General features: G+C 46.5%; 1 protein-coding gene and 1 long non-coding RNA gene across 19 annotated transcripts in view; one reads left to right on the top strand and one right to left on the bottom strand.

Moving 5' to 3' along the window:
• The window catches only part of eys (eyes shut homolog), a 3,376,609-nt gene that overhangs the window by 1,906,999 nt on the left and 1,448,018 nt on the right, over nt 1-21,592 (top strand). For all 18 annotated transcript variants that reach the window (XM_038800705.1, XM_038800706.1, XM_038800712.1 and 15 more), the window contains 3 exons: nt 739-972; nt 5,374-5,496; nt 5,836-5,949. In XM_038800705.1, coding sequence (XP_038656633.1) covers nt 739-972; nt 5,374-5,496; nt 5,836-5,949 — 471 coding nt within the window. The remainder of the gene's footprint in view (nt 1-738; nt 973-5,373; nt 5,497-5,835; nt 5,950-21,592) is intronic.
• The window catches only part of LOC119967767, a 234,003-nt gene that overhangs the window by 13,271 nt on the left and 199,140 nt on the right, over nt 1-21,592 (bottom strand). The window contains exon 3 of the long non-coding RNA XR_005461068.1: nt 18,089-18,291. This is a non-coding gene — a long non-coding RNA (uncharacterized LOC119967767). The remainder of the gene's footprint in view (nt 1-18,088; nt 18,292-21,592) is intronic.

The following is a 21,592-nucleotide window of genomic DNA, read 5'->3' on the forward strand; positions in this document are numbered from 1 at the left end:
GATCTAGAAACTCACCTGATGAAGGAGCAAACTCCGAAAGCTAGTGATTCCAAACAAACCTGTTGGACTTTAAGCTGGTGTTGTAAGACTTCTTGCTGTGCCCACCCCAGTCCAACGCCGGCATCGCCACATCCTGATCTAGAACGAGAGGATCTAGATGCAAGTCTAGTTGTGTGATAATAGCACTTGCATTCATTTCTGCTCTGCTGTGTTCATACTTGGGAGAACACAACACCGCATGTGTAAGGAGCGGTTAGGGGAAATTGTTCCAGAATACTACCAAACGAGCCCATTTCTGAGGGTCCGTGTGAGAAATCTATCTGCACCACAATTCACAAACAAATAATAAAGAGAGTATTCCATGCAAGATCAAGATTGGCAGCATGGTAGAACAGTGGTTAGCACTGTTGTTTCACAGCTCCAGGGTTCCAGGTTCGATTCCCGGCTTGGGTCACAGTCTGCACGTTCTCCCCGTGTCTGCGCGGGTTTCCTCCGGGTGCTCCGGTTTCCTCCCACAGTTCAAAGATGTGCAGTTTAGGTGGATTGCCCATGCTAAATTGTCCCTCAGTATCCAAAAAGGTTGGGTGGGGGTGCTGGGTTACGGGGATAGAGGTGTGGGCTTTAGTAGGGTGCTCTTTCCAAGGGCCAGTGCAGACACAATGGGCCAAATGGCCTCCTTCTGCATTGTAAATTCTATAATTGTATGTTCATCCTACTTCTATTCTGTTATTTTCATAGGTTTTGAGAGTTCTGACTGCTCAGTGGAAATAAATGAATGTCTGTCAAATCCATGTGTCCCTACAAACACCGTTTACTGTGAAGATCTGACAAATAGTTTTCGATGTATCTGCCAGCATGGGTACATGGGAGAGATCTGTGCAATTCCTGTAACTTCCTGTGTGGCAGGGTTGTGTCAGAATGGATCACAGTGTGAGGATATCCCCGGAGGATTTAGATGTCACTGCATTCAAGGTAGGTAACCTTCTTCACTTCATACTTTCTTTAGGATTATTTTGTCAGCTTGAACAGCAAACTGACGGACCGGGCCTTTTCGATGAGGTATAAAGAAAAGTTTGCATTATACATTGCGTTTCCCAATCACTGCGGGATGTGACCCAGTACTAGGTGGGTCTTGATGAGGTGCTACGGTGCATGTCCCGGTCGCTGGGTCACGTGTCTCAGTAACAGATGGGTATTGCCCGGGTGCTGCAGAACATGTCCCAATCACTGAGGAGCATCGCCCAGGGCATCAACGCCATGTTGCAGACCTGTGCAAGATCGGTTTAAGTGCTGGTCCCCCTTGTTAGCGAGGGGGGGCGGAGGGGGAGAGGGGGGGGGCTGGCAAGCACTGTCCTGTTGGATCAGCCAGCGGGACCACCATTTGTGGCTTGAAGCCCGTGGGGGCCTCGTTTAGTGGACCAATTAACGTTTTACAGTGGTGACCGCCTTGAGCATCGGGAAGCTCGCGGCAGTCATTGTTTTGGAGCTTGGGGAGTTTCCCACCGGCAAATCACAGACTTAGGGTGGAATTCTCCCAAAAGATTTCTCGGGCTGGATTCTCTGCTTCCCCAGCTGCGTGTTTCACGGTGGCGTGCTGTTCGCTGGCGACGAAAATTTGCATGCCGAGGAATAGTGAATTGCTTCCTGATTTGTGATCCCAGGGGAAACGTAAATCGATAGCAATTAGTCTCCGGCAGGAGAACATAGGGCTCGATTCAAGTAAATGCGTATCTTTATGATACCGCCACGAGGTTCAAGTTCAAGTTCAGATCAATGACTCAATACACCAGTTAGTGAGGTTCAATCAAACACGTTTATTATTTACACAGTAAATCGATACTCATGCAACTAATACTAACGGACTAAACTATTCCTACCACTATAAGCCAATACTTATCTTCGATAAGGGAACCCACTGGATCAGGGAACAATGGCCTCTCGTTCTGTCCTGAGACTGCAGACTTCCCAGTTGGTACGGGCTAAGGGGTCAGGAGTGTCTATTCTCGTAGCGAGCGTTGGTTGGACACTTACTTGTCGATGTAGCTGTTGGCCAGGCCTCTCCTCACGGTCAAGTACTTAGAGAGCTGCTGCAAAGGTGTTCTGCTGGGAGGGCCGGCTAAGAGAGCGAGCTAAACTTAGGACCTGACTTTTATAGGTCACAGGGGCTACGTGCCCATCTGGGTGGACCCTATACCTGCTTGCAAATGATTGGACCTCATACCAATCGATTGGTTTGAATTCCCCGATACTGGGGCTGTTTTCCGATCGCTGGGCGGTTCTTGGGGCTGTTTGTAACTTATTGTCCGGGACTCCTGCTGGCGCCGAAGAGTCTGGCTTGACCTTTGTTATTCTCAATTGTGTCCATTGTGCCCGGGAATCACCGGGAATCGCTCAATTAATATGCGCAACTGTTAGTTTCAGTGCTGTCTGGTTTCTTTGCAGACAGAATACAGATTCTGCAGCCTGCCTGTTTCCTTACATTGCCCTGTTTTCCCTGCATGCATTTCAATTCTCCATTTTATGTCGGGCAGTTGCCAACTTCGGTGGCTACAGCCTGGGGGGATACCCACATGATCTGTGGCCCTAAGTTCACAGTGGGCTGTCAGCAGCATGTGTAGCTGCATGGCTGTCTTTCTGGTTGCGGCAATGGTGCTCCGTGCCCGTCCACCCTGACCCCACAGTCCGCCACCCGGCCAGTGGCATGACTGTCAGAAAATGATGGTGATGTTGGACACTTTCCGTACACCCGCTGTCTCCCGGAGCAGCCACGACGCCGGTTTCATGATTTTTAAAAGCACAAGTAAACCGCACGTTGGGAACTCGGCACATCGGGGGCGGAGAATCGCGGAGGCCGCAGAGAATACCAGGTCACGGCTGCTGATGATATTCAAAGTTTCTTTACTGTGCGGGCGTTCCGGACCGCATTGACGCCACTGTCAAGGTGACGGAGAATTGGGATTTGATGTCAATTCGATGCAGGCCGTAATTTTGGAGTTGAACCCTATTCTCCACCCAACTGCGTTTCCCGATTTCGGGATCAGCCAACAGCGAATCCTGCCCACTGTGTCACTCGAATATGCAGATTTGACAAATCGCAATATCTCGTGACATCGTGTTGGATCTCGCAAGGCGTTGCGAGCCAGGTAGATCCAAGGTGCGGTGTGCTCCGGATTTTATCGCCCCCCCCGCCCCCCGCGCCGCGGCGAGCTGCTTTTCAGGCATGACGTGGCTGTTGGATTGCACCCATCATCTCCGAAATGAGATTCTCGCCCAGCTTTTCAGCAGGGGGGAGCTGAATGCACCAGCGAGACCGGCACTTCAGAGATTGGACACCATTTTGAAAGCGTGCCCTGAACTCTGAGGGAACTGGAGGTTTTCCCATACCCCCATCCACGGTCAATGCCTCCCCCGCACACATGGGCATTACCCACACTACTTAAGTGAGGACATCCCATTTTGGGGGCGTTCAGGGTCTCCCTTTTCAGGCCCAACCGCCTCCCCTTTCAGGCTCCCTGCCTTTCAGGCCCTTCACCCCTTCTCATCTTTGAGAGGATCCTTCATACCCCCTCCCCCCACCAAACTTAATACCCCACCGTAAATCCCCCACTTTTCACAGGCTTGGTCACCTCAGGCCCTGACCCTTCGCAGTATCAATCTGGCACCCAGGTAAACTGGCACTGTCTGCGTGGCAGCCGGGTAGTTCTTCTGAGTCGATGGGAAAATGGGGAAAAAACTTCCACTGGTTGGAGTTGTAGCCATCTGGGACGGCCACTTCCAGAACACAAAATGGACGCTCACAAAGAATGTAGGGAAATGTGGACAATGCTAGATAGCAAGCAGGCACAGTGCCTGAATGTATATTTAGGAAGCAGTTACCAGACGGAATCGAAACTCTGGGTCGATTAGCATATTGATGGCCCATCTTCGAGAAACAAAGGACTAACACTCACATAGTTGATACTGTTACAGACATCCAGGCGCCAGAAAGATACAAACAAAACAAGGCCAACGGCCACCTAAGACACGCACAGCCATGAGAGCACCCACTCCCTTATTGGTTAAGATCGATAACAATGATTGAGAAGCAGCCCAATTAATTGGGACCAAGTTTAAGGCCCGCCTAAAAGTGCGCAAAGCCCTTCCAAGTATAAGAAGGAACCCCCATGAGAGATTCACTCTCTTGGGCTTGGCTCTCGAAGCGGAGACCCGTCCACCAGCATCACCAGAAGCAAGTAAGTTCAAGGTCAACGCTCGCTACCAGATGGACGACCTTAGCTGTACTCCTGTACCTCTTCGAACCCAACAACCTCAGATCCGAACAGCGGCCATTGCTCCTTTGACTGAGTGGACACCCGAAGTTAAGTATAGGCGCTAGCGTTAGAGATAGTTTAGTTTGTAGTACTTTGTGCATGTGCAGATCCTACTGTGTGTGTAAATAAATAGTATTGACTCTGAACTAACTAACTGGTGTATTGGCTCTTTGATCAGTATTCGGGTTTGAACCTTGTGGCGGTATCGAGAGATACCTGGCGACTCTAAAGTAAACATAATTAGGATTAAGGAAGGCGACCATATTGACCACCATATTTAGAACCAGAGAAACAGAGCAACAGGGTCATAATGAGCACAAAGGAAGATTGTCTGGTGGTTGAAGTTCAATCATCTCAGTTCCAGCTTCATCAATGACCTTCCCCCCATCAGAAGGTCAGAAGTGTGGATGTTCGCTGATGACTGCACAATGTTCAGCACAATTCGCAACTCCTCAGACACTGAAGCAGTCCATGTCCAAATACAGCAAAAGCTGTACGATACGCTGACGGGTAGCAAGTAACATTTGCGCCACACAACTGTCAGACAATGCCCATCTCCAAAAGAGAGGCGGCTGGATTCTCCGTTCCCGAGACTAAGTGTTGACACCAGGACAGGATTCGTGGACATCACAACAGCAAAGCTGGTATCGCACCTGAACCGATTCAGTGACCATGGAGGGGCGAGCACCGGTGCCCTGCGAAACACAACAGATTCCAATGAGAACCGGCCATTGGAGACCCCTAGGTGGACGGGGACAGGGCAGGATGGTACCCTGACATGACACCCTAGCCGTGCCACCCGGGGACTCTGAAAATGCCACCCTGGCACGGCCGGGGCATCCTTGCCAAGTGAAAAAAGTGAGAGGGACCAGAAGAGGTGGGGGGAACAACATAATGCCCCAATCAAAGAGAAATTTGGCATTATGTTTGTCCTGATGAGTTCAAGGTGAAAAACTGCGACAACATGTCTCTCTTTTCAGCAATGCTCATCTTGTGATTTGTTAATTCCCAAATAAACCTGCAGTTCTTGCCTTTAATTCCTTTCTCTTTCCCCTGCCAACAGGATTAGAAGGACGTTTCTGTGAAGTGAACATAAATGAATGTGAGAATGGCCCTTGCGGTGATCTCAGTATTTGCAAAGATGACCTGAATTATTTTTCCTGTTACTGCGCACCAGGCTTTGTAGGTAGGTTTGATGCACATCACTTCTTAGAGAATTTATTAGAATTTAAAAGATCTGAAGTGAATGCCCTTCTTTCATGTCACCACAGACCCGCTTTGTGGTGGAAATCGCACATTCATGACTTTGACAATTTCAGGGGACATGCCTATTTGCTAAGCAATTATCGTAAAGCTTTTCCTCTTAAGACTGATTGTCACTTGTCTTTGATCATTCCTTTGACCTATACTAGCAATGTTGCTGTATATAAATCCAATGTAATTATTTGATCTTCTTGTTGACAATAGTTCTGGTGAGCCACCATTGACAAATCCCTAATGAAGGGAATCTTTTGCTTCTTTCCAGGCAATAACTGTGAAATTGAGGTGGATGAGTGTCTCAGTGACCCCTGTCAGAACAATGGCGTTTGCACTGACCTTCTCAACTCCTTTAGCTGCGTGTGCCCTGATGGAATTGAAGGTAAATGACTAGGAATGAGGAGAGTAAACTGCAGCTGCTTTTACAATCCCATCAGAGCAGCAGACATCAACTGTTGCAGCAAAGTTCAGTGCTCATCCTTGGCTTGAAGGAAATTAAAGTGCTGAGCAATATTTATTACATTTCACATTTGAAACCTTTTATCCAGACTCTCTTAACCTAAAAAAGCCTTGTTATATTTGGAGCATAAATACAACAAATTTTATTTATATTGCACCTTCAACATAGTCAATCATCTCAGAATGCTTTGCAGGAGTATTGACAAACAGAAAATGGCACAAAGACACAAAAGAAGATATTGGGATTGGTGATAAAAAGTTTGGTTAATGAGGTAAGTTTTCGGGAACATCATAAAAGAGAGAGAGAGGCGTGTACGAGTGACAGTGCCCTCAGGCGTTTGCGTGTGTGTCCAAGCATACAGGGCTGCACACCAGCCCACAATTGGAAGAGCAATAATATAATAACAATAATCTTTATTGTCACAAGTAGGCTTACATTAGCACTGCCATGAAGTTGCCGTGAAAAGCCCCTAGTCGCCATATTCCGGCGCCTGTTCGGGTACACAGAGGGAGAATTCAGAATGTTCAAATTACCTAACAGCACGTTCTACATATTTCTATTGGTGATATTCCAATTTTGTAGCAATAGAGAACGGTACAGAGAGGGTTGTAGGTGGGGTGAGGCTATGGATGGATTTGAAAATAAGGATGACAATTTTACAATTGAGGTATAGCCAGACTAGGAACCAGTGGAGGTCAGTGTTGACTGAGAGAGGGGAGGGGAGCTGAATGGGGTGGGATGCGTTAGGTTGCAGGCAAAGCAGAGTTTTGGAGGAGTTTAAGTTCTGAAAATCTAAATTTTACTTGACCCAGCATACATGATGTTCTCTAATAAATTAATCCCACATCCTATTTTTCCATCACTGCCGTTCATTGTCTGTCCATTCATACCTTCTATTTATCGGACTAATGGGGCTGAACATGGTGCTCCATGCATTTGAACTTTTGATTGAAATTTTGGAATTTAACCTACTTTAAGTTCATAATCATTGTTGAAAAACATTTCCAGTCTTTCACCACATTTAAATTAAATTGACTGCAAAGTATATGACTGAAATGATAAATGGTGAGAAATACTGCCTGCATGTATTGGGGATGGAAAATTAATCCCATTGGAATCTATGAATTAGATTTGCATCTTAAATGGGAGTCGAGTGATTACTGAGTATGTACATGTATCAGAGTAGTGTGAAGTGATAAGGAAAACAAGCCCATTTGTGAACCAGGTTGTGAACCATTAGCCAGGTTAATAAAATCAGTGTTAGATTGAAGATCACAACTTAATTTTCCACTGTACTAAGATCCAACGTTGCAAAAGGGGAATACAAATGACAAATTAATCAGAGATCGGGGGCCGCAGGCTCACAAATCTAAAGAAAGCTTGCATTTATTTAGCATCTTGCATAACCGCAATATGTTCCAGAATGCCCTCGATACTTTGTGAAGCATACTCTTGTAATTTAGGCGATCTGGCAGCCAATTTGCACAGAGCAAGAACCCATAAAGAGCAATTAATTAAATTAGTAATGACATTGTTTTAATGGCTGAGGAATATATGTTAGCCAGGTCATCAACATGACGCTGCCTGGCTTCAAGTAGTGCCATGGGATCTTGCACTTCCACCTGAGAGGGCAGAAAGAGTGACCTTAGTTTAAAATGTTACGGAAAGGCGAAGCCTCCGACAATGCTGATAAATTCTTGCCAATATTTTGCAAGGCAATAGGAAATTAAAACTGGCATGATGAAAAACCGGCTGTCGGCTTGCTACAAGTCCATTTAACTCCTTGGTACCGTGACGTTTTCTTCATCCATTCATGAGTTGTGATGTCAGTGACTAGGCCAGAATTTGTTCCTCATCCTGAATTTCCCACGAGAAGATGGTGTTGAGCCACTTTCTCAGTATGTGTGTTGTAAGCACACCTCGAGTGCTGTTAGAAAGGGTGTTCCTGGATTCTGACCACTGAAAGAACAGCGATACCTTTCCAAGTCAGGATGGTGTGTGACTTGGAGGGGATTTTGCAGGTGGTTGTGTTTCAATGTATCTGTTGCCCTTGTGCTTCTTGTGGTTTTGGAAAATGCTGTCAAGGGAAACTTGGTGTGTTACTGCACTGTATTGTGCAGATGCTACATACATAGACTTATCAGTGATAGGCAGCATGGTTTTGTGCAGGGAAGGTCATGTCTTACAACCCTAATAGAATTCTTTCTATGTGACAAAGTTAATTGATGAGGGAAGGGCTGTAGATGTCATATACATGGACTTTAGTAAGGCGTTTGATAAGGTTTCCCATGGCAGGTTGATGGCAAAAGTGAAGTTGTATGGGGTTCAGGGTGTACTAGCTGGATGGATAAAGAACTGGCTGGGCAACAGGAGACAGAGAGTAGTGGTGGAAGGGAGTGTCTCAAAATGGAGAAGGGTGACTAGTGGTGTTCCACAGGGATCCGTGCTCGGACCACTGTTGTTTGTGATCTACATAAATGATCTGGAGGAAGGTATAGGCGGTCTGATTAGCAAGTTTGCAGATGATACTAAGATTGGTGGAGTTGCAGATAGTGAGGAGGACTGTCAGAGAATACAACAAAATATAGATAGATTGGAGTGGAGAGTTGGGCAGAGAAATGGCAGATGGAGTTCAATCCAGGCAAATGCGAGGTGATGCATTTTGGAAGATCAAATTCAAGAGCGGACTATATGGTCAATGGAAGGGTCCTGGGGAAAATTGATGTACAGAGAGATCTGGGAGTTCAGGTCCATTGTACCCTGAAGGTGGCAATGCATGTTGATAGAGTGGTCAAGAAGGCATACAGCATGCTTGCCTTCATCGGACGGGGTATTGAGTACAAGAGTAGGCAGGTCATGTTACAGTTGTAGAGGACTTTGGTGAGGCCACATTTGGAATACTGTGTGCAGTTCTGGTCGCCACATTATCAGAAGAATGTGGATGCTTTAGAGAGGGTGCAGAGGAGGTTCACCAGGATGTTGCCTGGTATGGAGGGTGCTAGCTATGAAGAAAGGTTGAGTAGATTAGGATTGTTTTCGTTGGAAAGACGGAGGTTGAGGGGGACCTGAGTGAGGTATACAAAATTATGAGAGGTATGGACAGGGTGGATAGCAACAAGCTTTTCCCAAGAGTGGGGGTGTCAGTTACAAGGGGTCACGATTTCAAGGTGAGAGGGGGAAAGTTTAAGGGAGATGTGCGTGGAAAGTTTTTTACGCAGAGGGTGGTGGGTGCCTGGAACGCTTTGCCAGCGGTGGGGGTAGAGGCGGGCACGATAGCATCATTTGAGAGGCATCTAGACAGGTATATGAATGGGCGGAAGCAGAGGGAAGTAGACCTTGGAAATTAGGAGACAGGTTTAGATAAAGGATCTGGATCGGTGCAGGCTGGGAGGGCCGAAGGGCCTGTTCCTGTGCTGTAATTTTCTTTGTTCTTTGTTCTGCCTCTGCATATCAATGGTGGGTGAAGTGAATATTTAAGGTGGTGGATGAGGTGTAAATCAAGTGGGCTGCTATGTCTTGGATAGTATCATGTCTCGATAACATTGAAGAGATTATAAACTAATAAATCAAACTTCCCTTCTAATATATTTAAAAAGTGGACATTGCTGAACCAAAAGATGGCTGCTTCAGATCACATGATTCATAGTTTGGTGGCAGTATCTGAACATTTCCAACAGTAGTTACAGGATAAAAGCTCAGTCCTTGTCCTTGTAGAATCTCACACCTCTCATTATGAGGACATATTACAATCAATGACACCAGGGACCAGTAGATGATCTGTCTTCCCAGCCTGGTCCGAAAAGAAAGGGAAACCATTGAAAATTGTTGTACCTGCAGAAGTGGTAAAAGCCACTATTTATTCCCGAAGGAGTACAATAAATTTGATCGGAGGTACAGGAAATGCTTCTCATTAATGGGCAACATCACGTGACCTAAGCTTCTGGTCTTTCGAAACCTATAATAATAGTTCCAGAGTGTGTTATCTATAATTCAGCCTGAAAACATCAAAGCAAGACTCCAGGCTGAGCAACAGTCTGCATCAAGTCTAAGCATCCTCGAAACCTGTTTCTTGGAGGATTCCTGCCATCACCTGCTGAGTAGACCAAGTCTCTGGGTACCAACCTAATCTCACTGCATCACCAACATCTTCAAAGGAATTCTGCAACACAGTGATTCAGCCAGCTGAACTATCGCTCCTTCATGAAGGAACCCTCACTAGACTCAAACTTTCTGGACTCTGGCAATCATGTGAAATGATATCCACATCTATGGTGCTTTATAGAATTTACAGTGCAGTAGGAGGCCATTCGGCCCATCGAGTCTGCACCGGCTCTTGGAAAGAGCACTCTACCCAACGTCAACACCTCCACCCTATCCCCATAACCCAGTAACCCCACCCAACACTAAGGGCAATTTTGGACACTAAGGGCAATTTATCATGACCAATCCACCTAACCTGCACATCTTTGGACTGTGGGAGGAAACCGGAGCACCCGGAAGAAACTCACGCACACACGGGGAGGATGTGCAAACTCCGCACAGACAGTGACCCAAGCCGGAATCGAACCTGGAACCCTGGAGCTGTGAAGCAATTGTGCTATCCACAATGCTACCGTGCTGCCCGTCTTTACGTCTTTCACACTTGTAAAAATTCCACTTTCCTATCATAAGTATATCCCTGCTCTTGCATTCTACCCTTCTCGACATGAATGTTAACATTGCATTTGCCTTCCTAACTGCTGACTGGACCTACACGTTAACCTTAAGAGAATCTTGAACAAGGACTCCCGTCCCTTTGTGCTTCTGAATTCCTAAGCCTTTTCCCATTTAGAAAATAGTCCATGCCTCCATTCTTTCTACCAAAGTGCCCAACCTCACCCTTTCCAACATTGTATTCCATCTGCCATTACTCTGACCCCACTCCTATCCTGTCCAAGTCCTTCTGCAGCCTCCCTGCTTCCTCAATACTATCTGGCTCTCCGCATATCTTTATATAATCTGCAAATTTAGCAACAGTGCCTTCAGTTGTGTGAAGATAGATGGGTGACGCTGGGAGGAAGCAGTCAGTACAGGGATCCCCTGTGGTCGTTCCCCTTAGTAACAAGTATACCGCTTTGGATACTGGTGGGGGGGAACGACTTACCAGGGGTAAGCCACGGTGACCAGATCTCCAGCACTGAGTCCGTCCCTCTGGCTCAGAAGGGAAGGGGGGAGAGCAGGAAAGCAATAGTTATTGGGGACTTGATAGTTAGAGGGACAGATAGACGTTCTGTGGCAACGAAAGAGATTCACGGATGGTATGTTGCCTCCCAGGTGCCAGGGTCCGTGACGTCTCGGACCGTGTTTTCAGAATCCTTAAGAGGGAGGGGGAACGGTCACAAGTCGTGGTACACATTGGTACCAACGACACAGGTAAGAGTAGGGACTGGGATTTAAAACAGGAATTTAGGGAGCTAAGGGTGGAAGCTGAGAGCCAGGACAAACCATGTTGTCATCTCTGGTTTGTTGCCGGTGCCACGTGCTAGCGAGTTGAGGAACAGGAAGAGAGTGCAGATAAACACGTGGCTGCAGGGATAGTGTAGGAGGTAGGGTTGGAGATAATTGGAGAACATTCTGGCGAAGGTGGGACCTGTACAGGTAGGACGGTTTGCACCTGAACCAGAGGGGCACCAATATCCTGGGAGGAAAATTTGTTACGGCTCTTCGGAAAGGTTTAAACTAATTTGTCAGTGGGCTGGGAAAACGAGCTGTAGTCCAGAAGCCAGTGTTGAGAGTAGTGAGGTACTGAGGAGGGTACCAAGGTCGCAGGAGTGTACCGGCAGGCAGGAAGGTGGGTTGAAGTGTGTCTACTTTAATGCAAGGAGCATCTGGAATAAGGTAGGTGAACTTGGAGCTTGGATTGGTATTTGGGATTACGATGTTGTGGCCATTACAGAGACATGGTTAGAACAGGGACAGGAATGGTTGTTGGAAGTTACGGGGTATAGATGTTTCAGTAAGATTAGGGAAGATGGTGAAAGAGGTGGAGGAGTAGCATTGTTAATCAAGGATAGTTTAACGGCTGCAGAAAGGCAGTTCGAGGGGGATCTGCCTACTGAGGTAATATGGGCTGGTTAGAAATAGGAAAGGGGCGGTCACGTTGTTAGGAATTTTCTATAGGCCCCCAAATAGTAATAGAGATGTGGAGGAAGAAATTGCAAAGCAGTGGATAGGTGTGGAGGTCTCAGGGTAGTTGTCATGGGTGAGTTTAACTTTCCAAATATTGACTGGAACCTCCATAGGTCGAACAGTTCGGATGAGGCAGTTTTTGTACAGTGTGTGCAGGAGGATTTCCTGACACAATATGTGGATAGGCCGACTAGAGGTGGGGCCACATTGGATTTGGTACTGGGTAATGAACCGGGCCAAGTGTTAGATTTGTTTGTGGGAGAGCACTTTGGAGATAGTGACCACAATTCGGTGTCTTTCACTATTGCAATGGAGAGGGATAGGGCCATACGGAGGGCAAGGTTTATAATTGGGGGAGGGGTAATTATGATGTGATTAGGTAAGAATTAGGGAGCATAAGATGGGAGCAGAAACTGTCAGCGAAAGGCACAAATGAAAAGTGGAGATTGTTCAAGGAACAAATACTGTGTGTCCTTGATAGATATGTCCCTGTCAGGCAGGGAGGAAATGGCCGTGTGAGGGAACCATGGTTCACAAAAGAGGTTGAATGTCTTGTCAAGAGGAAATGAGAAAACAAGGTTCAGTTGGGTCGCTTGAGGGTTACAAGGTAGCAAGGGGGCACGAGAAGTCCTTGGCAGGTCGGATCAAGGAAAACCCCAAGGCTTTTTACTCTTATGTGAAAAATAAAAGAATGATCAGGGTGAGGTTAGCGCCAGTCAAGGACAGTAGTGGGAACTTGTGCATGGAGTCAGAAGAGATAGGAGGGGCGTTGAATGAGTACTTTTCTTCATTGTACACCGAGGAGAGGGGCTATGTTTTGCGAATGAGAGTGTGATACAGGCGGGTAGGCTAGAGAGGGTAGATGTTCTGAGGGAAGATGTATTAGCAATTTTGAAAAACCCGAGGGTCGAGAGGTCCCCTGGGCCGGATGGGATATATCCTAAGATTCTTTGGGAGGCAAGGGATGAGATTGCAGAGCCTTTGGCTTTGATCCTTGGGTCCTCACTGTTCACGGGGATAGTGCCAGAGGATTGGAGAGTGGCGAATGTTGTTCCTCTGTTCAAGAAAGGGAATAGGAATGACCCTAGTAATTATGGGCCAGTTAGTCTTACTTCGGTGGTCGGTAAGTTAATGGAAAGGGTCCTGAAGAATAGGATTCATGACCATTTGGAAAGATGCAGCTTAATCCGGGATAGTCAACACGGATTCGTGACGGGTAAGTCTTGCCTCACAAATTTTATTGAATTCTTTGGGGAGGTAACTAAGTGTGTGGATGAAGGTAGAGCAGTTGATGTTGTATACATGGATTTCAGTGAGGCGTTTGGTAAGGCTCCCCATGGTCGGCTCATGAATAAAGTAAGGAGGTGTGGGATAGAGGGAAATTTGGCCAATTGGATAAGTAACTGGCTATCACATAGAAGACAGAGGGTGGTAGTGGATGGAAAATTTTCAGATTGGAGACCAGTTACCAGCGGTGTACCACAGAGATCAGTGCTGGGTCCTCTGCTATTTGTGACTTTTATCAATGACTTGGAGGAGAGGGCTGAAGGGTGGGTCAGTAAATTTGCTGATGACACCAACATTGGTGGAGTAGTGGATGAGGTGGAGGGCCGTTGTAGGCTGCAAAGAGACATTGATAGGATGCAGAGCTGGGCCGAAAAATGGCAGATGGAGTTTAACCCTGATAAGTGCGAGGTGATTCATTTTGGTGGGACAAATTTGAATGCGGATTACAGGGTCATCGGCAGGGTTCTGAGGAATGTGGAACAGAGAAATCTTGGGGTTCATGTCCACAGATCTTTGCAGTTTGCCACACAAGTGGATAGAGCCGTGAAGAAGGCCTATAGTGTGTTAGCGTTTATTAACAGGGGGCTTGAGTTTAAGAGCCGCGGGGTTATGCTGCAACTGTACAGGACCCTGGTGAGACCACATTTGGAGTATTGTGTGCAGTTCTGGTCACCTCATTATAGGAAGGATGTGGAAGCATTGGAAAGGGTGCAAAGGAGATTTACCAGGATGCTGCCTGGATTGGAGGGTAGGTCTTATGAGGAAAGGTTGAGGGAGCAAGGGCTTTTCTCATAGGAGCGAAGGAGGATGAGAGGCGACTTAATAGAGGTTTATAAAATGATGATGGGGATAGATAGAGTGGACGTTCAGAGACTATTTCCTCGGGTGGATATAGCTGTTACAAGAGGGCATAACTATAAGGTTCAGGGTGGGAGATATAGGAGGGATGTCCGAGGTAGGTTCTTTACTCAGAGAGTGGTTAGAGTGTGGACTGGACTGCCTGCTGTGATAGTGGAGTTGGACACTTTAGGAACTTTCAAGCGCTTATTGGATAGGCACATAGAGCGCACCAGAATGACAGGGATTGGGAAAGCTTGATATTGGTTTCGGACAAAGCTCGGCACAACATCGAGGGCCAAAGGGCCTGTTCTGTGCTGTACTGTTATATGTTCAGTTCCTTCTTCGAGATCGTTAATGTATATTGTGAACATTTGTGGTCCCAATACCCTGAGGTACACCACTAGTCACCGACTGCCATCCTGAAAAAGACCACTTTGGCCCCAATCTCTGTCTTCTGCCAGTCAGCCAATCCTCTAACCATGCCAGTATCTTACCCTTAACACTCTTAACTTATGGGCTCTTAACTTATTTAACAACCTCCTAAACGACACCTTATCAAAGGCCTTGTTGCCTCCTCAAAGAATTGAAGTTATGCCCTTTCCCAGGGTTTGAATGTGTGAATAAATTATACTTCTGATTTAACTCTGAGGAGAGATTGTTTCAAGTCACGTTAAAAATTGATTTTGTAAAAAGTGGGTCTGGGGAAACATGGAACAGACTATTTCAAAAATTAAAACACCCCTGCATGGACAGAGTGATACAATAAAGTTCTGCCTCCCTCCCCTGTCCATGACAATGGTGTCCAGTTTCTTGAGTGATGTTTAAGCTGCACTCATCAAAGCGAGTAGAGAACATTACATCACACTCTTGACTTGTGCCTCAAAGACAGCAGATAGGCTTTGCTGAGTTGAGGGCTTGAATTCTCCGCCGTTGCGAGACTCTTTTCCCATTGACAGTGCACACCGCCCGTAGGTTTCCAGCGGCATGGGTTAGCTTCAGTGGGAAATTCCATTGACAAGTGGCGGGAAGAACGAACCCCACCACCAGTGAATGGCGAGCCGCCGAGAAACAGGCAGCTGGGGACCGGAGAACCCCGCCCTAGAAGTGAATCGCTTGCCACAGAGTTCCTAATTCATAGAATTCCGACAGTGGAGAAGGCCATTCAGCCCATCGAGTCAAAAGACCACCCTACCAATCCCCCACCATATTCCTGCAACCCCACCCTCAGGGGCAATTTAGCATGGCCAATCCACCTAACCTGCACATTTTGGACTGTGGGAGGAAACCGGAGCACCCGGAGGAAACCCACGCAGACACGGAGGGAAAGTGCAAACTCCACACAGACAGTCACCCGAGGTCGGAATCGAACCCGGATCCCTGGCACTGTGAGGCAACAGTGCTAACCACTATACCAACGTGCCGCCAGACATGTGACATCTTGTCACCACAGTATTTATATGGCTGATACAGATCATGAATGTTAAGCATCAGGTTGTCAACAAAATAGTCTTGGGAGCCAGTGGGAAGTCAAATCTATAAAATCAATTGAGTACATTTGAACAAACTGGGACAATTGATTAGTTAAAGGGGCTAGCAGCAGTGTAATGTTAATTTTGAAATCTAATTGTAGCTCATAGTGGATGATAAGGTTGTTAACTGTATACATTTTATTGACTTCCCAGGTAAGGGCAGCACGGTAACATAGTGGTTAGCACAATTGCTTCACAGCTCCAGGGTCCCAGGTTCGATGCCCGGCTTGGGTCACTGTCTGTATGGAGTCTGCACGTTCTCCCCGTGTCTACGTGGGTTTCCTCTGGGTGCTCCGGTTTCCTCCCACAGTTCAGAGATGTGCAGGTTAGGTGGATTGGCCATGATAAATTGCCCTTAGTGTCCAAAATTGCCCTTAGTGTTGGGTGGGGGTTACTGGGTTATGGGGATGGGGTGGAGGTGTAGACTTGGGTGGGGTGCTCTTTCCAAGAGCCGGTGCAGACTCGATGGGCTGAATGGCCTCCTTCTGCACTGTAAATTCTATGATTCTATGAAAAGTCTTGGAAGCTGTGTGCTTTCATCTCACATTTTCAATTGAAACCTGGCAGAGTTATAATAATTTAAGGCCAGCTAGATTGATGACTGCCATTCTATGACAGTGGAGCTAGGGTGATTGTGCAGTGCTGTCCCTCTTTAAATGGCAGCACTGAAGAATTGTCGAGTTGTACCCTGCGGAAAGAACCTATTTTGCTCTTGTGTTGATGCCAACTTTTTGAAAAAGCATTTTATTCAGCCCATTGCTTTACTATTTCCCCAAGGCTTCCAATTCTCAAACATTTTTCCAAGTCCCATTTGTAAGTTACTATTGAATCTGCTTCGATCACCTTTTCAGGCAGCCTGTTTCGATCACAACAACTTGCTGAATAAAACAAATTCTCCTTGTCTTCCCTCTGGTCCCGCTGCCTTAAATCGGTGTTCATTGATTCATAGAATTGTTAGAACACAGGACCATTTAACCCATTGTGGATGTACTAGCTCTCCTGAGGAACAATTCACATATTGCCACTCCCCTACCCTCTACCGTAATCTCTGCACCTTCCTCCCCTTTCAGATGTTTAGAAAATTCAGAAAAGGTAGAAAAACCCATGGTGCAGAAGGAGGTCACTCTGCCCATCGTGTCTGCGCCGGCCAGAAAATAAGCCACTCAGCCGAATCCCTATTTTCCAGCATTTGGTCTGTAGCCCTGGAGGTTACAGGGCATCAGGTGAATATCTGGGCACCTTTTAAATGAGTGGAGGTTTCTGCCTCTATCACCCTTTTAGACAACAAGTTCCAGACCCCACAATGCTCCAGATGGAGAGCTTTTTCCTCATCTTCCCTCTAATCCTCCTGGCAATCATTTTAAATTGACGCCACTTTGTCATTGGCCCCTCTGCTAAATGAAACAGGTCCTTCCCATTCACTCTATCAAAGCCCCTCAATCTCCACTCAGCCTCCACTGATCATAGGAAAACAACCTCAGCTTGTCCAATCTTCCTGCACAGCTGCAATTTTTCCATCCTGACAAGGTCCTCTTAAATCTGCTCCATACCCTCTCCAGTGAATTAACATACGTCCTTTAACGAGGTGACCAGAACTGCACGCAGTATTCATGGTCGTGTTCAATTTATTGTTCTCTGATTAGTAACTCCTCTGCTAAAATAAACAGTTTCTCCTTATTTGCTCTCTCAAAATCACTCTTAAATTTGAACACCTCTTTTAAATTTACCCACCAAAAGCTGGACTGTGGTTAAAATTGGGACCTATGTGATTTTCTCACTGTTGATAGATCTCTAATCGCCCAGCTTTGAACAATTCAAAGATAACGTCACTAAAGAAAAGCAATGTAACATACTGAAGCCATCAGAAACGTACAAGTTATACGCTTCTGCAATCTGATCCTCACAAAGTAATTAAATGAAACACTTTGACAGAAAGAGAACAGCCCTTTCGACCTCCAATCTCTATAAAACTGAAGGCCAACAACCTTGATACCAGATTTCAGATTGGAAGTCCGTTTAATCCATTGAGTGCAGTGGATATGTAGAACAGACTTTCGGCAAAAGGAAAGGAGCACTGATTAAAATTACCTAACGGGAGCAAGTTAAATATCTGTTTAGGAGTTGGGCTGAAGTTATCAGGATGAAGATCAATGTAGATGAGTATCCAGATAGTCCAGAACACACAAATTCAGGTGGAGCTAAAGCAATAAATGCGTCACTTTTAAAATGCAACTCACCAGAACATGAAGTGGACAGTTGGATTAATATTCTGGAACTTTGCCAGAGCACTCTGAGGAATTGTGTTGGGGAACGTCATCCATACTTGAGTAGATGAGTCACTTTAAACAGCATTAGCCTTGAAGTAGGCTTATGGCTGCTTGTCTCCCAGGCAAGATTCATTGAGTTACACAGATTCTTCACCAGGAAAAATAGTCGAGCTCTGAAAAGAATAAGTTCATTGAGTCTTGTTTACAGAATGAAGGGTTTCAATATAGAGAAATACAGCACAGAACAGGCCCTTCGGCCCACGATGTTGCGCCGAACTTCTGTCCTAGGTTAATCATAGAATTTTGGACAATTTTTCATGGCCAATCCACCCAACCTGCACATCTTTGGACTGTGGGAGGAAACCGGAGCACCCGGAGGAAACCCACGCAGTCACGGGGAGGATGTGCAGACTCCACACAGACAGTGACCCAAGTCGAAATCGAACTTGGGACCCTGGAGCTGTGAAGCAATTGTGCTATCCACAATGCTACCGTGCTGCCCTTAAGAAGTTAACCTACACTCCATTATTCTACCCTAATCCAAGTACCTATCCAATAGCCGCTTGAAGGTCCATAAATTTTCCGACTCAACTACTACCACAGGCAGTGCATTCCATGCCCCCACTACTCTCTGGGTAAAGAACCTACCTCTGACATCCCCTCTATATCTTCCACCATTTATCTTAAATTTATGTCCCCTTGTAATGGTGTGTTCCACCTGGGGAAAAAGTCTCTGACTGTCTACTCTATCTATTCCCCTGATCATCTTATAAACCTCTATCAAGTCGCCCCTCATCCTTCTCCGTTCTAATGAGAAAAGGCCTAGCACCCTCAACCTTTCCTCGTATGACCTACTCTCCATTCCAGGCAACATCCTGGTAAATCTCCTTTGCACCTTTTCCAAAGCTTCCACATCCTTCCTAAAATGAGGTGACCAGAACTGCACACAGTACTCCAAATGTGGCCTGACCAAGGTTTTGTACAACTGCATCATCACCTCACGGCTCTTAAATTCAATCCCTCTGCTAATGAACGCTAGCACACCATAGGCCTTCTTCACAGCTCTATCCACTTGAGTGGCAACTTTCAAAGAACTATGAACATAGACCCCAAGATCTCTCTGCTCCTCCACATTGCCAAGAACCCTACCATTAACCCTGTATTCCGCATTCAGATTTGTCCTTCCAAAATGGACAACCTCACACTTGTCAGGGTTAAACTCCATCTGCCACTTCTCAGCCCAGCTCTGCATTCTATCTATGTCTCTTTGAAGCCGACAACAGCCCTCCTCACTATCCACAACTCCACCAATCTTCGTATCATCTGCAAATTTACTGACCCACCCTTCAACTCCCTCATCCAAGTCGTTAATGAAAATCACAAACAGCAGAGGACCCAGAACTGATCCCTGCGGTACGCCACTGATAACTGGGCTCCAGGCTGAATATTTGCCATCCACCACAACTCTCTGTCTTCTATCGGTTAGCCAGTTTGTTATCCAACTGGCCAAATTTTCCACTATCCCATGCCTCCTTACTTTCTGCATAAGCCTACCATGGGGAACCTTATCAAATGCCTTACTAAAATCCATGTACACTACATCCACTGCTTTACCTTCATCCACATGCTTGGTCACCTCCTCAAAGAATTCAATAAGACTTGTAAGGCAAGACCTACCCCTCACAAATCCGTGCTGACTATCCCTAATCAAGCAATGCCTTTCCAGATGCTCAGAAATCCTATCCCTCAGTACCCTTTCCATTACTTTGCCTACCACCGAAGTAAGACTAACTGGCCTGTAATTCCCAGGGTTATCCCTATTCCCTTTTTTGAACAGGGGCACGACATTCGCCACTCTCCAATCCTCTGGTACCACCCCTGTTGACAGCGAGGACGAAAAGATCATTGCCAACGGCTCTGCAATTTCATTTCTTGCTTCCCATAGAATCCTTGGATATATCCCGTCAGGCCCGGGGGACTTGTCTATCCTCAAGTTTTTCAAAACGCGCAACACATCTTCCTTCCTGACAAGTATCTCCTCAAGCTTATCAGTCTGCTTCACGCTGTCCTCTCCAACAATATGGCCCCTCTCGTTTGTAAATACTGAAGAAAAATACTTGTTCAAGACCTCTCCTATCTCTTCAGACTCAATACACAATCTCCCGCTACTGTGTTAAATTGCAACCAAAAATTGTCTTCCATGATGAAGGTGAGATCTCTATGGGTAAATGATTGAAAAGTAGAGGAAACAAAACCAGAGTCAGCAACAACAGGAAAGAAATAGATATCTAATATGTAGTGATAAAAGTGGAATAATCCTTTTTGAGGACCAGATTGCAGAAGTGTATAATTTGTAAGGAGAGGGTAAAAAACAGAGCGAGGAGTTTCCACAGGTTTCCTTGTGGGACCTTGAAGAAAGTAGAATTCCAATAATAATAATCTTTATCGATGTCACAAGTAGGCTTACACTAACATTGCAATGAAGTTACTGTGAAAATCCCCTAGTTGCCACACGCCGGCGCCTGTTCAGGTACACAGAGGGAAAATTCAAAATGTCCAATTCAACTCACGAGGACATTTTTTTGGGACTTGTAGGTGGAAACCAGAGCACCCGGAGAAAACCTGCGCAACATGGGGGAAGAGCAGACTCCGCACAGGCAGTGACCCAATCCGGGAATCAAACCTGGGACCATGGTGCTGCGAAGCAACACTGCTAACCACTGTGTTACCGTGCTGCCCACAAATTGTCCTCCGATTTGCAACATCACGGGCACCAAATGGGAGGCCAAAGTGTCCAATACTTCAAAGAGCAGAAATGCCTGGAATTGAAGCACTCAACATCAGTGCTCAGCTCACATGGAGGGGCGTGTATGACTAGATTTCCGACGTGGGTAGTTCAAGTTGGAAAATTTCCTGGCTCGCCACATCTCCCTCAGAATAAAGTTTCTCCGTGGAGTGGCTTTCGATCTGGGGGTAGCGGTGGTAGCTGCAGCATGGGCCTGCTACCACCCAGCTGCAGTTTGGAGGAACCCACAAGGGCTTCCGAGTGTAAAGTAATCAGGCAGTCAATCTGCTTTTGTGAAAGGAAAATCATGTTTGACAAATTTATTCCTTAGGAAAGCAACAAGCAACTCAGGTAAAGAGTAACTTTTGGATGTGTTGTTTTTGGATTTCCGGAAGGTCTTTGATAAGGTGCCATCTGGTTGCTACACAAAATGGAGCTCATGGTATAGGTGTTAACATCTGCCGTGACCCACGGCAGCCTTCACGCCCACTTACGAGGCCGATTCTCCCCCCCGGGCGGGGCTAGGAGCACAGCCCCGTGCGTCACGGCGGCGTGGCCTTGACGACGGTCATCAAGGCCGCACGTCAAGCGTCACGCCGGCTGACGCGGCCGATGACGTCAGCCGTGCATGCGCAGGTTGGCCAACACCAACCCGCACATGCGCAGTTGGCGTCTTTCCCCTCAGCCGC

This window comes from Scyliorhinus canicula, chromosome 6 (assembly GCF_902713615.1).
Source record: "Scyliorhinus canicula chromosome 6, sScyCan1.1, whole genome shotgun sequence".
NCBI lineage: Eukaryota > Metazoa > Chordata > Chondrichthyes > Carcharhiniformes > Scyliorhinidae > Scyliorhinus > Scyliorhinus canicula.